General features: G+C 42.6%; 2 protein-coding genes and 1 long non-coding RNA gene across 3 annotated transcripts; all 3 read left to right on the forward strand.

Annotated features, from left to right (window-relative positions):
- Window positions 1-1,098: 1,098 nt before the first annotated feature.
- LOC105356343 (alpha-tectorin-like) lies at window positions 1,099-4,662 on the forward strand. The gene is made up of 13 exons (XM_023948987.1): window positions 1,099-1,224; window positions 1,526-1,592; window positions 1,693-1,928; window positions 2,041-2,276; window positions 2,376-2,441; window positions 2,550-2,749; window positions 2,828-2,953; window positions 3,033-3,217; window positions 3,363-3,514; window positions 3,803-4,048; window positions 4,130-4,295; window positions 4,387-4,473; window positions 4,594-4,662. The coding sequence occupies exons 1-12, from the start codon at window positions 1,099-1,101 to the stop codon at window positions 4,471-4,473; spliced, it is 1,893 nt and encodes a 630-aa protein (XP_023804755.1). The 3' UTR covers window positions 4,594-4,662.
- Window positions 4,663-7,067: 2,405 nt separating this feature from the next.
- LOC111949294 lies at window positions 7,068-7,965 on the forward strand. The gene is made up of 2 exons (XR_002875310.1): window positions 7,068-7,293; window positions 7,750-7,965. It is a non-coding gene; the product is annotated as an uncharacterized LOC111949294 (long non-coding RNA).
- Window positions 7,966-8,126: 161 nt separating this feature from the next.
- Window positions 8,127-17,069, forward strand: LOC101156852. The gene is made up of 15 exons (XM_023948988.1): window positions 8,127-8,268; window positions 8,397-8,528; window positions 13,124-13,257; window positions 13,559-13,625; window positions 13,726-13,961; window positions 14,074-14,309; window positions 14,408-14,470; window positions 14,579-14,778; window positions 14,855-14,980; window positions 15,061-15,245; window positions 15,415-15,566; window positions 15,808-16,053; window positions 16,161-16,326; window positions 16,418-16,504; window positions 16,618-17,069. The coding sequence occupies exons 1-14, from the start codon at window positions 8,127-8,129 to the stop codon at window positions 16,502-16,504; spliced, it is 2,172 nt and encodes a 723-aa protein (XP_023804756.1). The 3' UTR covers window positions 16,618-17,069.
- Window positions 17,070-21,172: the final 4,103 nt, after the last annotated feature.

Consider the following 21,172-nt stretch of genomic DNA (forward strand, 5'->3'; position numbering starts at 1 on the left):
CAAGTCTAAAAGTTTTGACTAAAGAAAATTCACGAGAAAAAAGAAAATGTCTTAAACAATGGAGAGTGTGAAATGCCCTTTTTGCCAGGTCTTTTTTGTCCCATTTTCAAGTGTGAAAGCCTGTCTGAAACATTAACAGCATCTATCAGTTATTAATAATTTGTCAGAAAACACTGATACATTCAGAAACATTGATAAACAAGCACCTTCCTGATAGACACCTGGCATCCCCTCCGGACGTGTCCCGTGCAGCGCTCTACACAAGCTGTTGAGCTGGTTGTGTGTCGTTGAAAGTTGTTCTTCCGGCCCAGAGCTGCTGCTTAATTAGTAAGGAAATATGTCAGTTTCGTTTTTCACATTCAAAAACTTAAAGTATATTCCTTATTGAACCTTGCAATATCTCCTAATAGACGGTATGTGGTCAAAGACCACAATGGTAAGATGACCAGAGAGATTATCCTTTAGTAAAGAGTCTGGATTTACTAATGGTTTTCAAGACTGGAAGGTCGTATCCGAAAGTCCTGCTGGCAGAACACAAAATACTGCTTAGAGATTTCTTTTGCCAAACCCCAAAGTGAAAAAATTAGTAAAAACCTTTTCAATGCAATGCTGATAAAAATATGAAAAAGTTAGCGAGCGCCGAAAATGAATAAAATACCACAAATGTTTTCAGATGTGTAACTTTAGCTTGCAATTGTTGTTAACTCCACCAAAACCTTTGAATTTATTAAAAAATTACTCATATTCAGAAAATATACCCCTGTAAGTTATATCAAAAATATTAATTTTTAAAGGAAAAGTTTTGACGGAATCATTTTCACTTTTTTTGAGAAATGAAAAAAATAATTTATTATAACTTAAATTTCTCTAAACATTTTATTGAGTAAAGAAAGGTAATGTTTCTAACTTTATTTCTATGTTATCCAACTCCAAATTCCGGGAATTATTTTGTACTAAACTAATGAAAATTGTAATTAAAAACAAATACACAATGGTACATTCCAAGCTGCTGATTCATCACATTACAGGTTGGTTCCCCTCAGGTGATACACCTCCAGCCCTCCCCTTGAATTCTTCTGGGTGTGGATAGAGGCCAGAATGAGCATAAAAAGAGGCAGACAGAGAGCCAGAGACACAACGGTGATCTCCACCAACACCCTGAGCAGGATCTTCAGAGAAAAGGAGAAGCATCATCATCTTCACTCTTCCTCCTGTCTGCTGAGGGTAAGACAGACTGCAGACCTGTTGGAGCATCCTTCTGTCAAAATGATTCCTTACATGAATTGTTGAGAGTTTCAAACTGATTCAAAGTCATTTATTCCTTTTTATCAGGTAGCATCACTTTTGCTTAAATCAGTCCATTTCAGTCGTTCTATAATCTGTTTATTTCTGCTTATTGAAATATTAGTTTGGGGGAAAATGAAATATGTTTCTGAACAATTGAACAAAATCTCAATGTGGTTTATAAAATGGGTCGTCTTTTCCAATCTGTAGATTTTAATCTATATTTACTTCTATTTCCCAGCCTGATCTGATCTCCTCCAACATGCTCCGCCCCCTGCTCTTCCTGTTTGCCGTCAGTGAACTGACAGGTAAGAACTAACAAAGTATTGATAAACCATGTTCTGAAAATCAGATGATCTATTTATACAAAGTTTGGTTTAAAACTCTCACCTGTCTCCATCTTTGCAGGCGTCCATGGAAACCTCTGCACAGTCACTGGTCCCTCTGTCATTGACATCAGTGGAAATGTCAACTCAGTGTCAGACCGGTGTGAGTACACTCTGCTGCAGGATCAGTCTACTGGATTCACTCTGAAGGCCAACTTTCTGGAACGGCGTCGCAGAGATGTGAGCTTTGTGGACAGTCTCACTCTGGACTTCAGTGAGGATGATGACATTCAGCTGCTACAAGGACAGATGGTCATGGTAAGCTGACTAAAACCTCATGAGTTGATCTCCTCCACACCTCCTCTGCTCTGAAAATGATTGAGGAGTTTTACTGACTGTTTCCTCCTTCAATCTGTCTGCTGTCCAACAGGTGGGAGGCTCACCTGTGACCCTCAGTGGTTTAGTCCAGACATTTAATGGTGTTGGTCTCTCCAAGGACCAGACTGGAGTCACTGCTGATTTTTCACTCAATGGTTCATCTGTGTCTGTGTTCTTTGATGGAACCACAGCTCATATCTACATGGATGTACCCGTCGGTTACACTTTTACGGGTCTGTGTGCAGACTCTAGCAGTTCCTCATCTTCAAGGCTGTCCAGTGACTCCAGGTAACATCTGATCACAAAGTCAGAGTCTCGCTGATTGCTGCTCTGCTGCTGTTTGATAAAAGATTAGAACAGTCCTGACTATGTGTTGTTTGTCATCAGCAGCTGTCAGGAAGTGTATGAGGATCCTGCTGATGACACCATTGACCCCGATAGTGTGATTGCACAGTAAGCAGATTCCTCCATTCATCTTCAGTGACATCAATGATAAAGAACAAGTATAAATAATCATCTGTTTAATGTTTTCTCTGTTCTTCTCTTTTCTGCATTGAACAGGTGTGGCGTCCTGTCAGCTGCACCATTCTCCTCCTGTAACATTTATGTTGATCCAGAGCCATACATACTTGCCTGCAGAAATACTTTGAACAAGTATCCTGCAGTGGACGGTCTCAGGTGTCAGTTCCTTAAGGCCTACGCCAAAGCCTGCCAGAAGAGACAATCTACCGTGCAGAACTGGTGGACAGCAGCTAAGTGCCGTAAGAACGTTACAGAAATGATCTTTGTTTGTCAAAGCCCCTACATTCTCAGAGTAACACACTTGTTCTTCTCTGCAGACCACCCTGAGCCCATCTGTCAGGACAAATGCAGTGACCATGAGTTCTGTGGAGATATCCACGGAAACACTGACTGCCGCTGTAGAGCCATTTATGCCTCACAGTACACTGAACAGAACAGACTGGGTATGTCAGCTGTCAGACCTGATTATCAGAACTTAAAAGGACTACATTTCATAGTTTGACTCATTGTTCACATGTTCAGGAGGTCCAACTGTCTGCAAGGACAACACTGCCTCACTCACTCTGGTGGGTTGTCTCCTGAAGGAAAACGGCATCGACTACAATCACCTACACCTCAATGACAAGACCTGCACAGGTGTGATGGACCCCGAGAGTCACATGCTGGAGTTCAGCTTTAGCAGTGACAGTTGTGGAACAGAGGTCATGGTGGGTTTCCTCCTCCAATTCTTTATTTTCCTGAAAAACATTTTCTCCTTCTCTATAGTTTACAAATATCTGCTAAGTTTCATTCATTTCATTTTCCGTTGACAAAAAAATGTTTTGATTTACTTCTGAACATCTGATTCCTCAGACCAACAACAGCCAGGTCATCTTCACAAATGCAGTTGTGACCCGGGACAGCTCCTCGGACCTCATCACCCGTCAGGATAAAGTCTATATTGAGTTCTCCTGCAGCCATCCTGCACCTGAACTGCAGAATGTGGCCTTCAATATTTTGGACAAGTACGTATCAAACTTGGCTTCTCCTTTTTTTGGGGTCGCTACGAAACAACTCAGCAAGTGGCACATATGACATGACTTAAATTTCACTGGAAACACTCTTTTTAACACAACCATCTGCATGTATCTGGAATCAAGTCCAGAACATAAAAACACTGGAAAGGAACTTTCAGCAACTGGTAGTCCATGTGGTCTAACCTTAGTTTCTGAAATCAAACAGGATCTGGCGGGTCTAAGAGTAGAATCCTAATTTGAGCTTCTGTGTTTAATAATCTTCTTTGTTCTCTTCAGCTCTGTGGAAGTTGTCCTTGAGTCTGGAGAGTGGCACTACAACTTGACCATGAAGGCTTACTCTGATGCTGCCCAAACCCAACTTTTGGGTCCAAAGAGTGATGTCAGGCTGAACCAGAAGATCTGGATTGTGCTGGAGACCAACGGTCTGGATGCAGAGGTGGTTTCTGTGGTGACCGACTCCTGCTGGGCAACCAGTGGGAACTCACCCAGCAGCTCTCCCAGATATGACCTGATCACAGACGGGTGAGACGATCAGAACCTCCTGCTTCAAGGCAACCATCTAAAAGTTCTGACAATAGATTGTTTTTTCTTGTTTGTCACCAGCTGTGCAAATGCAGAGGATGGAACAGTTCAAGTGATGGGAAATGGAGAAGGAACCTCCAACTCCTTCTCCTTCAACATGTTTGAGTTCTCTGGAAAGGAACCTTCAGAAGTCTACCTTCACTGCCAGCTGCAGCTGTGTCTCAACAAGAACAACATCTGTGAGCCGGTACGTCTCCATGGAAACTTTACTGAATAAACACGTTTAATGAGAACTATGAGGACAGAAAATGTTCTAACGTCTGAACTTTGTCTTCCAGGGTTGCTCTGGTTCAGCTAGAAGACGCAGATCTCTCAGATACAGACGTGGAGCTCCAGCCTTGATCAGCATGGTCTGGACTCCTTAGGTAAGACACTCTAGTTAGGAAAATCCTATGAGGCGTCTTTAACAGCCTGATAGATACAGATCATGACAACAAACATATAAAAAAGGCATCAGTCTCACATTGTTCTGATTTTTCTTCCAGATTTCTTTCATGGGGACCTTGACTAACCATCAGAGTGCTGATCCAATCCTGGTTCTGAACCTGGATGTGTGAAAAAGATCAGTTCTGGCTGCTGTTAATCAAATTTGTTAACTTGAACTGCAGGATTTCTGCTGCTGTCTAATTCTGAAAAGGGAAGGAAACTGTCACTTTATTAACTTTATAATTCATCTGTTCTCTGCTTTATTATTGATATGGAAAGCCGTTTTTTTTTTACTCTAATCAAATTTTATTAAAAAAATTTAAAGTCAATCTTCTGATTCCAAAATTCATTTGTAGTGAATGATAAAACCTGGAAAAGAATGTGTCTTTCATTATATTTTTCTCACCATCATTTTGATTGATTTTGTCACAGACAGTCTGAAGACAATAGAGTTAAGATTGTTAGAAAGCTTAACAGCTGCCTATAGTTTGAAGTCAAACAGTGCACTGCTTCAAATACCTCACATTGTCCTTTTTAATCTTGTTTTTAATTTAATTGTTTCCTTTTTCTGTTTTTTAGAACACTTGATTGAAAATCAAAATGTTTTCCTTTTTTTTTGATTCATCATCTGTTAAGCATTGAAAAGACAAAAAAAATGAATAAAATTTGTGGATGACAAAAACAGTTGAGCTCTGTTTTTCTTTGAAACTATTGATACATTACTTTCTTGGTAAAAGAATGCCAACTCCGTGAATCTAAGTTTAGCTCTATAAGACCAAGAGTGTTAAAGAAACACACAACCTGTTCAAACCAATGAATAAAGCTATGTCTTTGGGCTTTCTCTGAGCGAAAGTGAGCGACCTTGGGCGCCTTTCAGGCAGACTACTCTAGCAGTGTAATCATCTCACCTGTTCAGCGTCCTATTTAAGTCCAGGTGTGCAGTTGTTCATTCTCTTCCTTTACCGCAGCACTGCGTTCATTGCCGGTTCTCCATCTCACCTTCTCGCCGTGTTGTGTCTTCCCGTTCTTCTTTGGATTTGATGGTTCCCCTTCTTCAGATGTGGGGGCCTCCGTCTCCCCCTTTTTATCAGCAAAATACGGAGGCGTTGCGGCTCCTCCGTCATTCGGTGTAGCAGCGCCCCGCGTCTCAGGCATGCGTCTGCGGGGGGATGCGTCCTGGTGTGTTCGGGTTGTCAGTGGCGCTCGTCTGGGGGAGGTCAGGGCCCCCACGGAAGCTGTGATCACCACTATAGTCAGCGTGCATGCTGTCTATTTCCACTGTGTTCATGTGTTGAGGCTTTTTCCTCACTCCTGGATCTCCCTGGTTCTGTGTTTACCTAGTCGCCGGTGACGTTACGCCACAAAGGACCATGGGATTTGTAGTTCCTTTCTTAAGAGTAATCGTATGCTCCTGGTTCGGATTCTGCTGTGTGTCTCTGCGTCGTCCTGGTGTCATTTCGGGGTTATGGGTTCTTTTCTGTGGTTATGAAGGCTGGCGGTCCTCACCTGGACAAGTTTCTAATGCTGGCTGACTTTGTTGTGGCTTTTGGCCTATTTCTCTGTTGCTGTGTTTTATTTAGGAGCCGGATGTGAATTTTGGCCGTCATTCGGTGCTGGCTTTGTTGTGGTGGCTCCCTGTTTTGTTTCTTTCTGTTAAAGCTGTCTAAGTATTAGCCAAGGCTAATACTGCTTTGTCTTTATCTATGCATCGCTTCCTGAGCATGCGACCCCTACTCCCCGGTCAGCACTTCCGTTTCTGGTGGATGATGTAAAACCCTCGACAGAGTCGGCTGGCTTCCAAGTTCCACAGTCTCTGCTCGTCCTGCATCTTCCCTGCAGATGGTTGCCCCTGCACTCCTTGATCTGGAGCTGCAACGACGACCGGAGCCCCACGTACCTATTTCTGCACTGAAAGTGATGGGGTGGTAAACCTTGTCCACGTTTCAATGAGATTTCTTACTTGAATCATCCAATATGATAGCATCAGAATGGAATACAAATGCTTGGATTACAGATGTTTGAAAACTATATTGCCAGGTGGAAGCCTCAAATTTAGGATGTTCTTAAGCTTGAAAATTGGAGTTTCCTTAAGCTCGTATCATAGTATGCTGGATGGTAGCGTCGATATTATAGCATTTAAGCTTGTTCGTAGTACTCAGAAGGAAGCTTCTAAATTTTGGATGTAACTTAAGCTTATAACATATTATGCCAGTGGAAGCTTTGGATTTGGATGTTAAGCTTCGTGTCGTCTTCCGGGTTGGTTTTTGGTGGTTAAATTTATAGTTCCCTAAAGCGTTCTTTCGGACATGGCTCCACGTTCAATTTGCCTGGCTCTTTTTCTCCTCTATCTAGATAGTATGCTCGCTTCGTGGTGCTGTACTTGAACGGGAGCGGCCCAACAGTTAATGGGGAACTAGGTTTAGATGCTTTGAACTAGGGGTGTCCAAACTACGGCCCGCGGGCAAACTGCGGCCCGCGGGACTGTTTCTATTGGCCCGCAGCACATTTTGAAAATATAATTGAATGTGGCCCGCACATGGCGCTTGAGCTCAACTCTGTTGCACTTCTCAGTTTCAACACTAGATGGAGTCGGTCACAGAAAGGTGTGTAGCGGAGTGTGTGTGCTGAGCGAGGCGCGTGCCACGAGAGAGAGGGGGAGGAGCGCGTGAAGGTGGAGATGGGTGTGTGAGCACGGAGCGGAGGTGTGGGGGGTCGATATATTGTGTGTTCGGAGGACGGAGCATTTTAATAAATAGAAGGTGTAATTCCCTTGCAGTCAGTCCAGACACAAGTGGTTTTCTTAAACGGGTGTCTTTAATGTCGTACACACACCGTGAAAACTATAGAAAGCACAAACAAAACAATTAATGCTTATCAAAACAAGTACAAGTTTCAAAAAAAACATTTACACTCACAATAAAAATACCAACATAAAATAACCTCGTTGGCTGTATGCTGCCAAAAAGAGAATTAGAACCCGGTTGGGAATTAGAACCTTCTTTCTTTCTTAATTTTCTTTTCTTGATTGACGCTGATCTTCCTTCTGGAGCTTACGACGTGCTCTCCTTTTCTCTTTTTCCTTCTCTGCTTTTTTCTAACTTAATTTGACCGCAGTGACATCTACAGGTGGCTTATAAAACTACACATTTAAAATAACCTTAAACCCATCAAAAAAGACGCACTAAATTCAAAAAAAAATGTGGCAGCTACAGAAGGTGTTCCCCCCCAGAATAACTATTTGGAGTCATTCTTAATCCACTCTGTGGCTGAGGGTTCCGAACGGGAAAATGAACCGAAAGGAGAATCGCATTGGGCCCTGGAGGAAATCTCCCCATCGCTTCTGACCACGGTCGGAAAGAGAGAAAAGCAAAGAGAAGTCCCGCGCAGGAAAGGTTCAACAGGTGTTTCTCCACTAAACAAAATTAAGCAAAGAAGAATATTTACTACGAGTCACCAGAAATGGCAGCACCGAAGAAACGCAAGATAGCAAGTGAATGTAGAAGATTTCAAACACGGTGGGAAAAATTAATATTTCTTTAAGGAAATCAACGGAAAGTGTATCTGTTTGATTTGCACTGAAGATGTTGCCGTGATGAAAGAGTATAATGTCTGTCGGCACTATGAGACCAAGCATCAGAGCAGCTACGCTTCGTACACAGGTGCCGAACGAGCACAGAAATTCAAGCAAATGGCAGCCAGCCTGCAAGCTAAACAACAGTTTTTTTCCCATCTCGGTGAGTCAACACACGCCGTCCATCCAGGCCTCCTTTACTAGTTTCCTCGTGTAATTTGCAGCGTTACATGAGGGGTTGCCGCCTGCCTGTCTGTCTCTCCTAATGATGGCCTTCACGTCTCCCCACAGGCTTCATAAGAGCAAAGGCCACAGGCTTAGGAAGTAAAGGAAGCTCCTATGAGCCGTCTCCGTCTGACACCTACAGGGATGCTGTTCGCAAGGCCATGTTTGCACGCTTCACAGAGATAGTGAACCTAAAAGGTGAAGAAAATGCATTCTGAATTAAGAAAAAGTATTCCCTTATGTAAAAAAGAACTTGTTTTGTTTTTTAGATTTTTTTTTTGTTCATAGCTGCATATTTTGTCACAGAGTGTAATTGTAAAATGAAGCTTTTTAAATTGTGTGCGTTTATTGTAAAATTGTCCTCGGTCACCCATAAGCCCCGTTTTTCTTGGTCTACTTTTCTGAGAAAACAGTCGACTCTTTATAAACTACAAAATCGTGCACTCTGCCAGTCAACCACACTAACGGCTAAGTATGTAAAGATCTGCTGGCTTCAGCTGCTCAATCAACCCGTTCTGAACTGCCTGGTTGGAAGGAGGTTTCATTGTCTGAGTGAATGTTTCATTTTGATGTGCGCTTGTTTTATGTGGCACAGATCAGCATCGCTGCTCCCACTGAGAGCAATGTTCTTCACATTATAGGTGAGTTAGAAATACACAGTAATCATGTGTCAATATGTCACCTCTTGTGTGCGGCCCGGACCTTTGCTCATTTTTCTGTATTTGGCCCTCACCAAAAAAACTTTGGACACCCCTGCTTTAAACCAATGAGTAATTTAATTAATTTTCATTTTCGTTCAATGTGAGAAATTGTTTGACAAATGAAAGATGTCAAACTCTGCATGATGGATGGTAATAAAACAAGAATGCCACACAATTACATTCCAAAGTAATAAGTCCAAAGGAAACCTAATTATCTTTATTAAATTCTGCCAAGCTGATTTCTTGTGAACAAATACAAGTTTAGCTGCATTCAAGCTGGCTGTGAGCCATTTCATCTAAGCTTAGTACTGAAAGCTTTGACTTAACCAAAACTTTTCAGCACTCTGCAAGTGCCTTCATCTGCCTGGGGGAGATGGAGGAAGTGTAAAACGAGGTGAACAACTGTTTGCAAGCAGGTGGAAGAAGTCAATATAATCAAAGTGATAAAGTCATCAAGAATTAAAGAAAAGCTGTAGAAGACTGTGGTGAAAGGAGCCATGTTGTTGGTTTAGAGTCTCTGATACACAGATAAGAGGCAGAGGTAGAAGTGGCAGATATATAGATGTTGTAGTTTTCTTTGGAAGGATGGAGAGGATGAGGAATGAGTTCATCAGAGGAACAGCTCATGGTAGGTGTTTTGGAGATACATGCAGGGATGCAGATGGTTTGGACACGCTGAGGGGAGTAAAAATGATTATGTTGGTAAAATGGTGCTGAGGTTGGAGCAAAAGGTCACGTAAAGATGAAGAGGGTCAGGTGTGTCGTACTAATATTTTTTTTTTTTGCCTCTAAATCCTGTTTATTATGTGAGGAATCCATTAATTCAATTAAGAGTGCTCTCCTTGTGTTGCAACCTGATTTTTAAAATAAAACAGGGGAAAATCAGAGTGTAGTTGGTTTGGATATCCCAAAGGTGTCGTAGAGGCCCTTAACCCTTGTGCCATCCTAAGCACTTTAACATTGGAAGTTGGGTCATCTAGACCCACTAGACAGACAGCTCTGAACCTTTTTTTCTTCAATGATTTGTGATCTTCACTGGTGTCCATGGATTACATGAAATCCTTCCACCTTTATCCACCTTTGTCATGGTAGGGAGAACACGTCAATGTAAGGGTGGGGTCATCTAAGCACAAGGGTTACGTATCACATGCACACCCCGCGGGTCACTATGGGGCTAGTGCTCACACCTTACTAATGACTGAAGTGTGGCATAAGGGCACCGTACAACAGCATCGCCCATGGGCCATAATTGCATGGAACCTCCATTAGCCTTATGAATGCTTTACTATCCACACACCACACACATGGCAATAGTATGCACCATTCTCATGACCTCCCCTAAGGTGGTGGTATAAGCCTAAAAAGAACCTGGAAGACACACCTGCACTCCCCTTACAAAGGCACTGCTCCTCTCTGTAACAACCCCAAACCCAGAAAAAGCCATATGGGTACATGTGACTAAGGCTGACCTTGGAAGATGTAGCAATGGCATCAACAAGTACATCTAGTCCTACCAGTCAGCCCAACCCACGTTACACGAGGGGAACTAGGTTGAGATGCTTTAAACTAATGAGCAGTTTAGTTAATTTGCATTTTCTTTCCTTTTACAATGATGTCAGAAATTTCTTCACAAATGAAAGATGACAAACTCTGCATGATGGATGGTAATAAAACAAGAATGTCACACAATTACCTTCCAATGTAATAAGTCCAAAATAAACCTAATTATCTTTATTAAATTCAGCCAAGCTGATTTCTTGTGAACAAATACAAGTTTAGCTGCATTCAAGCTGGCTGTGAGCCATTTCAGCTGAGTTTGGGACTAAAAGCTTTGACTTAACCGAAACCTAAAGTGAAAAAGAAAACTTCTCAAACAATAGATCCGGGTGATGTCTTGAAGATAAATCATGGCATCTAGACTTAAAATCTTCTTCATTGAACATTTTCATCACTCTCTATGTGGCTCCATTTGCCTGAGGGAGATGGAGAAAGTGTAAAAAGAACAACTGTTTGCAAGCAGGTGGAAGAAGGTTTCAACTGGATCGAAGTGATTAAGTTATCAAGAATGAAAGAAAAGCTGTAGAAGACTGTGGTGAAAGGAGACATGTTGTTGTTGTAGAGACACTGATACACAGACAAGAGGCAGAATGGAGGTGACAGAGATATAGATGTTGTAGTTTTCTTTAGAAGGATGGAGAGGATGAGGAATGAGTTCATCAGAGGAACAGCTCATGGTAGGTGTTTTGGAGATACATGCAGGGATGCAGATGGTTTGGACACGCTGAGGGGAGTAAAAATAATTATGTTGGTAAAATGGTGCTGAGGTTGGAGCAAAAGGTCACGTAAAGATGAAGAGGGTCAGGTGTGTCGTACTGATATTTTTTTTTAGCCTCCAAATCCTGTGTACTAAGGAACCCATTTACTCAATAAATAGTGCTCTCCTTGTGTTGCAACTTGATTGTTAAGATTTAGAATAAAGGGGAAAATCAGAGTGTAGTTTGTTTGGATATCCCTCGGGTGTCCTAGACGTCCTTAACTCTCACATGCACACCCCGTGGGTCACTATGGGGCTAGTGCTCACACCTTACTAATGACTGAAGTGTGGCATAAGGGCACCGTACAACAGCATCGCCCATGGGCCATAATTGCATGGAACCTCCATTAGCCTTATGAATGCTTTACTATCCACACACCACACACATGGCAATAGTATGCACCATTCTCATGACCTCCCCTAAGGTGGTCATATAAGCCTAAAAAGAACCTGGAAGACACACCTGCACTCCCCTTACTATGCCGCTGCTCCTCTCTGTAACAACCCAAAACCCAGCAAAAGCCATATGGGTACATGTGACTAAGGCTGACCTTGGAAGATGTAGCAATGGCATCAACAAGTACATGTAGTCCTACCAGTCAGCCCAAATGAAAGATGACAAACTCTGCATGATGGATGGTAATAAAACAAGAAAGCCACACAATTACATTCCAATGTAATAAGTCCAAAGGAAACCTAATTCTCTTCATTAGATTCTGCATGATCTGCTGATTTCTTGTGAACTTATTCAAGTTTAGCTGCATTCAAGCTGGCTGTGAGTCATTTCATCTGTACTTTGAACTACAAACAAATCCAACAGGTCAAGTAAAGATGAAGTAGGTCAGGTGTGTTGTACTAAACATTGAATAATTGTTTAAGATTGAACATATGCGGCGATATACTAGTTTAAATATTGAAACTTTTCTTGACTCTAGTGAAATATTTAACTAAACCTCAGCAGACGGATGGGGATTTTTGTGCCCTCCAATCCACAATTTGTTTTAAAATGTTTTGTTTTAGTTTAGACCTGTAAACACAAAGTGTCATTCAAAGTTTTGACAACATGATCCAGATATGGTTCAAAATAAAGAAATAAGGCTTGGTAATAATTTTAGCTGTGTTTCATTATTAACTTGATTAAGAAGTATGATCTAAATCCCGTCACGTTGTACTGCAAGGATAATGAGGAATGTTGGTCTTCCTGCTTAGAGTTTCAGATTCATTAGTGATGATAAAGTGCAATTTCTTTCTTCAAACTCAAACAATTAAAAGATATTCCCTAAACGTGCCAATTTTTGTACTTTGGTGTTAAAAGGTGCTGAAAATACAAAGACCTGTGCAGTTCTCCTGTTAGCGAGTGCCTTAAACTTACAAAGGACCACAAAAGTTTTCAGATTGATAAATTCTGCTTAAACTTGATATTACAAACATTTTTATACATTTTAAATACTTACTCTTCCAATTTTTCACATATCTTAAAAAAAAATTATCCATGCAAGTTATAAATGTTTGAAGTTTAAAACGTTATGACTGAAGTATTTTCTGACAAATGTTTACATAAAATAAAACTTCTTACATTGAAGTTTTTTTGTTTCAAGTTATTATATTGACTTTATTTGCTCTATGAAAAATAACATTGATGTTTCTAAGTCATGTAATTATTAATTAAAGAGGACATACTGTTGCATTCCAAGCTGCAGATTCATCACATTACAGGTTGGTTCCCCTCAGGTGATACACCTCCAGCCCTCCCCTTGAATTCTTCTGGGTGTGGATAGAGGCCAGAATGAGCATAAAAAGAGGCAGACAGAGAGCCAGAGACACAACGGTGATCTCCACCAACACCCTGAGCAGGATCTTCAGAGAAAAGGAGAAGCATCATCATCTTCACTCTTCCTCCTGTCTGCTGAGGGTAAGACAGACTGCAGACCTGTTGGAGCATCCTTCTGTCAAAATGATTCCTTACATTAATTGTTGAGAGTTTCAAACTGATTCAAAGTCATTTATACCTTTTTATCAGGTAGCATCACTTTAGCTTAAATCAGTCCATTCCAGTCGTTCTATTATCTGTTTATTTCTGCTTATTGAAATATTAGTTTGGGGGAAAATGAAATATGTTTCTGAACAATTGAACAAAATCTCAATGTGGTTTCTAAAATGGGTCGTCTATTCCAATCTGTAGATTTTAATCTATATTTACTTCTATTTCCCAGCCTGATCTGATCTCCTCCAACATGCTCCGCCCCCTGCTCTTCCTGTTTGCCGTCAGTGAACTGACAGGTAAGAACTAACAAAGTATTGATAAACCATGTTCTGAAAATCAGATGATCTATTTATACAAAGTTTGGTTTAAAACTCTCACCTGTCTCCATCTTTGCAGGCGTCCATGGAAACCTCTGCACAGTCACTGGTCCCTCTGTCATTGACATCAGTGGAAATGTCAACTCAGTGTCAGACCGGTGTGAGTACACTCTGCTGCAGGATCAGTCTGCTGGATTCACTCTGAAGGCCAACTTTCTGGAACGGCGTCGCAGAGATGTGAGCTTTGTGGACAGTCTCACTCTGGACTTCAGTGAGGGTGCTGACATTCAGCTGCTACAAGGACAGATGGTCATGGTAAGCTGACTAAAACCTCATGAGTTGATCTCCTCCACACCTCCTCTGCTCTGAAAATGATTGAGGAGTTTTACTGACTGTTTCCTCCTTCAATCTGTCTGCTGTCCAACAGGTGGGAGGCTCACCTGTGACCCTCAGTGGTTCAGTCCAGACGTTTAATGGTGTTGGTCTCTCCAAGGACCAGACTGGAGTCACTGCCAATATTTCACTCAATGGTTCATCTGTGTCTGTGTTCTTTGATGGAACCACAGCTCAGATCTACATGGATGTACCTGTCGGTTACACTTTTACGGGTCTGTGTGCAGACTCTAGCAGTTCCTCATCTTCAAGGCTGTCCAGTGACTCCAGGTAACATCTGATCACAAAGTCAGAGTCTCACTGATTGCTGCTCTGCTGCTGTTTGATGAAAGTTAGAACAGTCCTGACTGTGTGTTGTTTGTCATCAGCAAATGTCAGCTGTATAATGACGCTGCTGACGACACCATTAACCCCACTACTGTGGCTCAACAGTAAGCAGATTCATCCATTCATCTTCAGTGATTTCAGTGATAAAGAACAAGTATAAATGATCATCTGTTTAATGTCTTCTTTGTTCTTCTCTTTCCTGCATTGAACAGGTGTGGCGTCCTGTCAGCTGCACCATTCTCCTCCTGTAACATTCATGTTGATCCAGAGCCATACATGGCTGCCTGCAGAAGCACTTTGAACAAGTATCCTGCAGTGGACGGTCTCAGGTGTCAGTTCCTTAAGGCCTACGCCAAAGCCTGCCAGAAGAGTCAAGCTACCGTGCAGAACTGGTGGACAGCAGCTAAGTGCCGTAAGAACGTTACAGAAATGATCTTTGTTTGTCAAAGCCCCTACATTCTCAGAGTAACACTTGTTCTTCTCTGCAGACCACCCTGAGCCCATCTGTCAGGACAAATGCAGTGACCATGAGTTCTGTGGAGATATCCACGGAAACACTGACTGCCGCTGTAGAGCCATTTATGCCTCACAGTACACTGAACAGAACAGACTGGGTATGTCAGCTGTCAGACCTGATTATCAGAACTTAAAAAGGACTACATTTCATAGTTTGACTCATTGTTCACATGTTCAGGAGGTCCAACTGTCTGCAAGGACAACACTGCCTCCCTCACTCTGGTGGGTTGTCTCCTGAAGGAAAACGGCATCGACTACAATCACCTACACCTCAATGACAAGACCTGCACAGGTGTGATGGACCCCGAGAGTCACATGCTGGAGTTCAGCTTTAGCAGTGACAGTTGTGGAACAGAGGTCATGGTGGGTTTCCTCCTCCAACTCTTCATTCTCCTCAAAAACATCTCCACCTTCTCTCTGCTAAGTTTCTCCTGCTGCTCTATAATTTAGGAACTTCTGTTGAATTTTATTCATTTCCTTTTCAGTTGACAAGAAATTGTTTTGATTTACTTCTGAACATCTGATTCCTCAGACCAACAACAGCCAGGTCATCTTCACAAATGCAGTTGTGACCCGGAACAGCTCCTCGGATCTCATCACTCGTCAGGATAAAGTCTATATTGAGTTCTCCTGCAGCCATCCTGCACCTGAACTGCAGAATGTGGCCTTCAATATTTTGGACAAGTACGTATCAAACTTGGGTTCACCCTCCAGGGGTAGCCATTGACTTGGACTTAAGCCCAGAACATAAAAACACAGGAATGTTCTCGCATGTGGTTGCTGTAACCTAAAGCAACTGGTAGTCCATGAGGTCTTACCTTGGTTTCTGAGATCAAAGATGATCAGGCAGGTCCAGGATTAGAATGCTAATTTGAAACTTGATATCAACTGGTTGGCTAATGAACGAACCTTCTGCTTTTTTCAGCTCTGTGAAAGTTTTCCTCCAATCTGGAGAGTGGCACTACAGCTTGACCATGAAGGCTTACTCTGATGCTGCCCAAACCCAACTTTTGGGTCCAAAAAGTGATGTCAGGCTGAACCAGAAGATCTGGATTGTGCTGGAGACCGAGGGTCTGGATGCAGAGGTGGTTTCTGTGGTGACCGACTCCTGCTGGGCAACCAGTGACGAGTCACCCACCAGCGTTCCAAGATATGACCTGATCACAGACGGGTGAGTTGATCAGAACTTGCAAACTGCTGCTTTATGGCATTTATTGTTTTGTTTTTTCCATCCTTCTCAAAAGTTTTGACAGTTTGTTTTTTCTTGTTTGTCACCAGCTGTGCAAACACAGCAGATGGAACAGTTCAAGTGATGGGAAATGGACAAGGAACCTCCAACTCCTTCTCCTTCAACATGTTTGAGTTCTCTGGAAAGGAACCTTCAGAAGTCTACCTTCACTGCCAGCTGCAGCTGTGTCTCAACAAGAACAACATCTGTGAGCCGGTACGTCTCCATGGAAACTTTACTGAATAAACACGTTTAATGAGAACTATGAGGACAGAAAATGTTCTAACGTCTGAACTTTGTCTTCCAGGGTTGCTCTGGTTCAGCTAGAAGACGCAGATCTCTCAGATACAGACGTGGAGCTCCAGCCTTGATCAGCATGGTCTGGACTCCTTAGGTGAGACACTCTAGTTAGGAAAATCCTATGAGGCGTCTTTAACAGCCTGATAGAAACAGATCATGACAACAAACATAAAAAACAGCATCAGTCTCACATGATTTTTCTTTCAGATTTCTTTCATGGGGACCTTGACTAACCATCAGAGTGCTGATCCAATCCTGGTTCTGAACCTGGATGTGTGAAAAAGATCAGTTCTGGCTGCTGTTAATCAAATTTGTTAACTTGAACTTGAAGGAATTCTGCTGCTGTCTAATTCTGAAAAGGGAAGGAAACTGTCGTTTATCAACTTTATCATTTATCTGTTCTCTGCTTTATTACTGACATGGGGAAGGAACTGAGTGAGCTAAGAGCTGTTATTTCCCTTTTTTTTACTGTTAGAATGACCATTTAAGATGAAGGACCTCTGATTTTCAGCTTGTTTTGGATCCTGCATGACTAAATTTACTGAAAAACTTGCAAATCTATAACTTCTTTTTTCTGTTCTTGGAAAATTATGACTATTTGTTAAGCATCCGAAAGACAAAAAATCTGAAAGAATAAAATATTGTTGGTGAGAAACAAAGTTGTGTTGTTTTTTCTTTGAAACAATTAATGCATTATTTCCTGGGAATGAAATGTCGACTTTATGATACTTTATATTAAGCAAAGTAATTAATGCATGGACCAGGGTCCGCTTGGGTGGATTCAGACCAAAAACGTGTTCCATATTAATGGGGGAAACATACTCTGGTTCACTTTACCCCTTGTGCTATCCAATGGGGTCAAGATAACCATTGACGTGTTCTCCCTACCATGACAAAGGTGGATAAAGGTGGAAAGATTTCAAGTAATCCATGGACACCAGTGAAGATCACAAATCATTGAAGAAAAAAGGTTCAGAGCACTGTCTAGTGGGTCTAAATGACCCAACTCCCAATGTTAACGTGCCTAGGATAGCACAATGGTTAAGCAGACCAAATGTTTCCAGTCCTAATACACCCTTAGTTCTTCCATCTTCCACTTGTTACCTGTATTAATGACACCAGTTTGAACTGGTTCTTTGTATAAAAGACACATGTCAACACCCTTAACCCTCCTATTATCCTTGGGGTCAATTTGACCCCAATTCAATATTTGTCATTCAAAAACGAATAGTTAATTTTTTTCTTTTTCTTTTTCTTTTCCTAATTTGATGGGGACAACTGATTAAGCATAAAATTATCAATGTCCTAAACACAAATTCATAGTAGTAAGTTTAGGGGCTGTCATCTGGAAGTAGTTTTTAAAGTTAGACTTTGACTTCTTCTAACTTTCCAGATGACAGCCCCTAAACATACTGTTATAATGGAATCAACCTGGATGAATGAGAGTCTTCATAGACTAAACACATATTGCATACATTGTTGTTCCTCTGGGTCAATTTGACCCCAGGCTGTTTTTGCTGTGTAAAACTTGTCTGCCGGTGTGTGTGACCTAACATCCCCACACCTTCAGGTGCAGAGTTGATACTTTTGAGTGGATACATAAGAGAGAGGGATGGGGAAACTCCTATTCCTACGAGAACGTAGACATTTTCTCATGGTGTGAACTCCTGGCAAAATGAGGAAGCCAATGTAGGCTTGTGAGTTGATCACATCCAAGTCTTTCCAACTACACATGCCTCCCCTCTAAAATGATCATGTCAAGATCAATATTTTCTATTGATGGTTATATATTTTATGTTTTATATATAATAAAAAAAAACTAAAAAAAAACGCCCCTCTCACCCTCTGCGGGTGGTTTCTCCTCCATACTCAGGTCCTCTACCAGAGGCCTGGGAGCTTGAGGGTCCTGCGCAGTATCTTAGCTGTTCCTAGCACTGCGCTTTTCTGGACTGAGAGGTCTGAGGTCTTTCCAGGTATCTGTTGTAGCCACTCCTCCAGCTTGGGGGTTACTGCCCCGAGTGCTCCAATTACCACAGGCACCACTGTCACCTTAACTTTCCAGGCTTTCTCCAGTTCTTCTCTGAGTCCCTGGTATTTCTCCAGTTTCTCATGTTCCTTCTTCCTGATGTTCCCATCGCTTGGCACTGCCACATCCACCACAACGGCTTTCCTCTGTTCTTTATCCACCACTACAATGTCTGGTTGGTTCGCCATTACCATCATATCAGTCTGGATCTGGAAGTCCCACAGGATCTTTGCCCTCTCATTCTCTACCACCTTCGGAGGTGTTTCCGCATTTTGACTTTGGGGTTTCCAGTCCATATTCTGCACACATTTTCCTGTATATTACTCCAGCCACTTGATTGTGGCGCTCCATGTATGCTTTCCCTGCCAGCATCTTACACCTTGCAGTTATGTGCTGGATTGTTTCAGGCGCCTCTTTGCACAGCCTACACCTTGGGTCTTGTCTGGTGTGGTAGATCTACACCTTGGGTCTTGTCTGGTGTGGTAGATCTACACCTTGGGTCTTGTCTGGTTTGGTAGATCTACACCTTGGGTCTTGTCTGGTGTGGTAGATCTGAGCCTCTATGGCTCTGGTGCTCAGGGCTTGTTCCTGTGCTGCCAGGATGAGTGCTTCAGTGCTGTCCTGTAGGCCAGCCCTTTCTAGCCATTGGTAGGACTTCTTGATATCAGCCACTTCAGTTATGGTCTGGTGGTACATCCCATGCAGGGGTTTGTCCTCCCATGAGGATCTGTCCTCCAGCACTGAGCATCCTCTGCTCTCCATTGCCTGAGACATTCACTGAGCACACTGTCAGTTGGGGCCTTGAGCTTGATGTACTCATGCATCTTGGATGTTTCATCCTGGATAGTGGCTTCTATGCTCACTAGTCCTCGGCCTCCTTCCTTGCAGCTAGCATACAGTCTCAGGGTGCTGGATTTGGGATGGAACCCTCCATGCATGGTGAGGAGCTTTTGTGTTTTAACATCCGTGGTCTGTATCTCTTCCTTTGGCCATCTTATTATTCCTGCAGGGTATCTGATAACTAGCAGTGCGTAGCTGTTTATTGCCCGGGTCTTATTTTTGCCATTGAGCTGGCTTCTCAGGACTTGCCTCACTCGTTGGAGGTATTTAGCTGTTGCAGTTTTCCTTGTTGCCTGCTCCAGGTTGCCATTTGCCTGCGGAATTCCAAGGTACTTGTAACTGTCCTCGATGTCTGCCATTGCTCCTTCTAGGAGTGAAACCCCTCCTGTGTGGACTACCTTGCCTCTTTTTGTCACCATCCGGCTGCATTTCTCGAGCCCGAATGACATCCCAATGTCAGTACTGTAGATCCTGGTGGTGTGGATCAGGGAGTCAATGTCACGCTCGCTCTTAGCATATAGCTTGATGTCATCCATGTAGAGGAGGTGACTGATGTTGGCCCCATTTCTGAGTCTGTATCCATAGCCAGTTTGGTGATTATTTGGCTGAGGGGGTTCAGACCTATGCAAAACAGCAGTGGGGACAGAGCATCACCTTGGTATATCCCACATTTGATGGACACTTGTGCAAGTGGCTTCCCATTGGCTTCAAGGGTGGTTTTCCACAGCTTCATTGAGTTTCCTATGAAGGCTCTTAGAGTCCTGTTGATGTTGTACAGCTCCAAGCATTCAGTGATCCATGTGTGTGGCATTGAGTCATAGGTCTTCTTGTAATCAATCCATGCTGTGCACAGGAGTTGGTGTTTGGCTCCTCTGGAGTCTCTACCAATGCCCTTCTGTGTGTTGCTCATGTATTGATCCATGTGCCTATTTATCTTGGTTGCAATGATGCCTGACATGAGCTTCCATGTTGTGGAGAGACAGGTTATTGGCCGGTAGTTGGATGGGACTGCACCCTTTGAGGGATCCTTCTGGATCAGGATCGTTCGCCCTTCCGTTAGCCATTCAGGGTGAGTTCCATCTCTTAGCAGCTGGTTCATTTGTGCTGCCAGGCGCTCGTGGAGTGCGGTAAGCTTCTTTAGCCAGTAGGCATGTATCATGTCAGGGCCCGGTGCTGTCCAGTTCTTCATACCTGAGAGTCTTTCTTGGATGTCTGCCACTGTGATGGTTACTGGATTCTGTTCAGGGAGGTTATGTTCTTTTCTCAGAGAGACCAGCCACTGGGCATTGCTGTTATGTGCTGTCTCTTTCTCCCATATACTTTTCCAGTACTGTTCAGTTTCCAGCCTTGGTTGCTGCTCGGCTGTTTTGACCCTGCCACTGAGCGTACACTTTTGCAGGTGGAGTTGCGAAGAGCCTGTTTATTCGTCTGGCTATATATATATATATATATAATAATGTTGAACTGTAACACTTGAAGGTCACTTTACTCTGCTGAACATCACTTTGCTGCTGCCACAGACAACAGAATTTCTCCATCGTGGGAGAAAGTTTAATCTCATCTCTCAAATGAAGAGCTGGAATAATGACTTTGTCTTCAACATGACTGACTGTGTGTCTGGTGGGACACACTTTTAGCAAGAAATATGTCTGCACATCCTGTGTACATTGGTGCAGACTAAAAGCTTGTCTCTCAAATTGACCCGAAGGGTGAAATTTGTGAGCAATATTTGAGGATAAATGAGGGTTAAACAGTCAGATTGCAACCTCTGCACCATGACTGAGACCAAAGAGCTGTCGAAGGACACCAGGCTTTTCTTTTCCACCCAAGTCAAATTGTATTTTCCTCTTTGTTTTGAACTTTTATGAAATTTGTAAACGTTCCCTTTGATATTAC

This window comes from Oryzias latipes, chromosome 18, assembly GCF_002234675.1.
Source record: "Oryzias latipes chromosome 18, ASM223467v1".
NCBI lineage: Eukaryota > Metazoa > Chordata > Actinopteri > Beloniformes > Adrianichthyidae > Oryzias > Oryzias latipes.

Coding starts and splice junctions, on each gene's coding strand:
- LOC105356343 (XM_023948987.1), top strand. CDS start 1,099: ATGAGCATAAAAAGAGGCAGACAGAGAGCCAGAGACACAACGGTGATC. Junction 3,218..3,362: donor GTTGTGGAACAGAGGTCATG/GTGGGTTTCCTC, acceptor CTGATTCCTCAG/ACCAACAACAGCCAGGTCAT. Junction 3,515..3,802: donor GCCTTCAATATTTTGGACAA/GTACGTATCAAA, acceptor TGTTCTCTTCAG/CTCTGTGGAAGTTGTCCTTG.
- LOC101156852 (XM_023948988.1), top strand. CDS start 8,127: ATGAAAGAGTATAATGTCTGTCGGCACTATGAGACCAAGCATCAGAGC. Junction 13,962..14,073: donor TACAAGGACAGATGGTCATG/GTAAGCTGACTA, acceptor GCTGTCCAACAG/GTGGGAGGCTCACCTGTGAC. Junction 15,246..15,414: donor GTTGTGGAACAGAGGTCATG/GTGGGTTTCCTC, acceptor CTGATTCCTCAG/ACCAACAACAGCCAGGTCAT.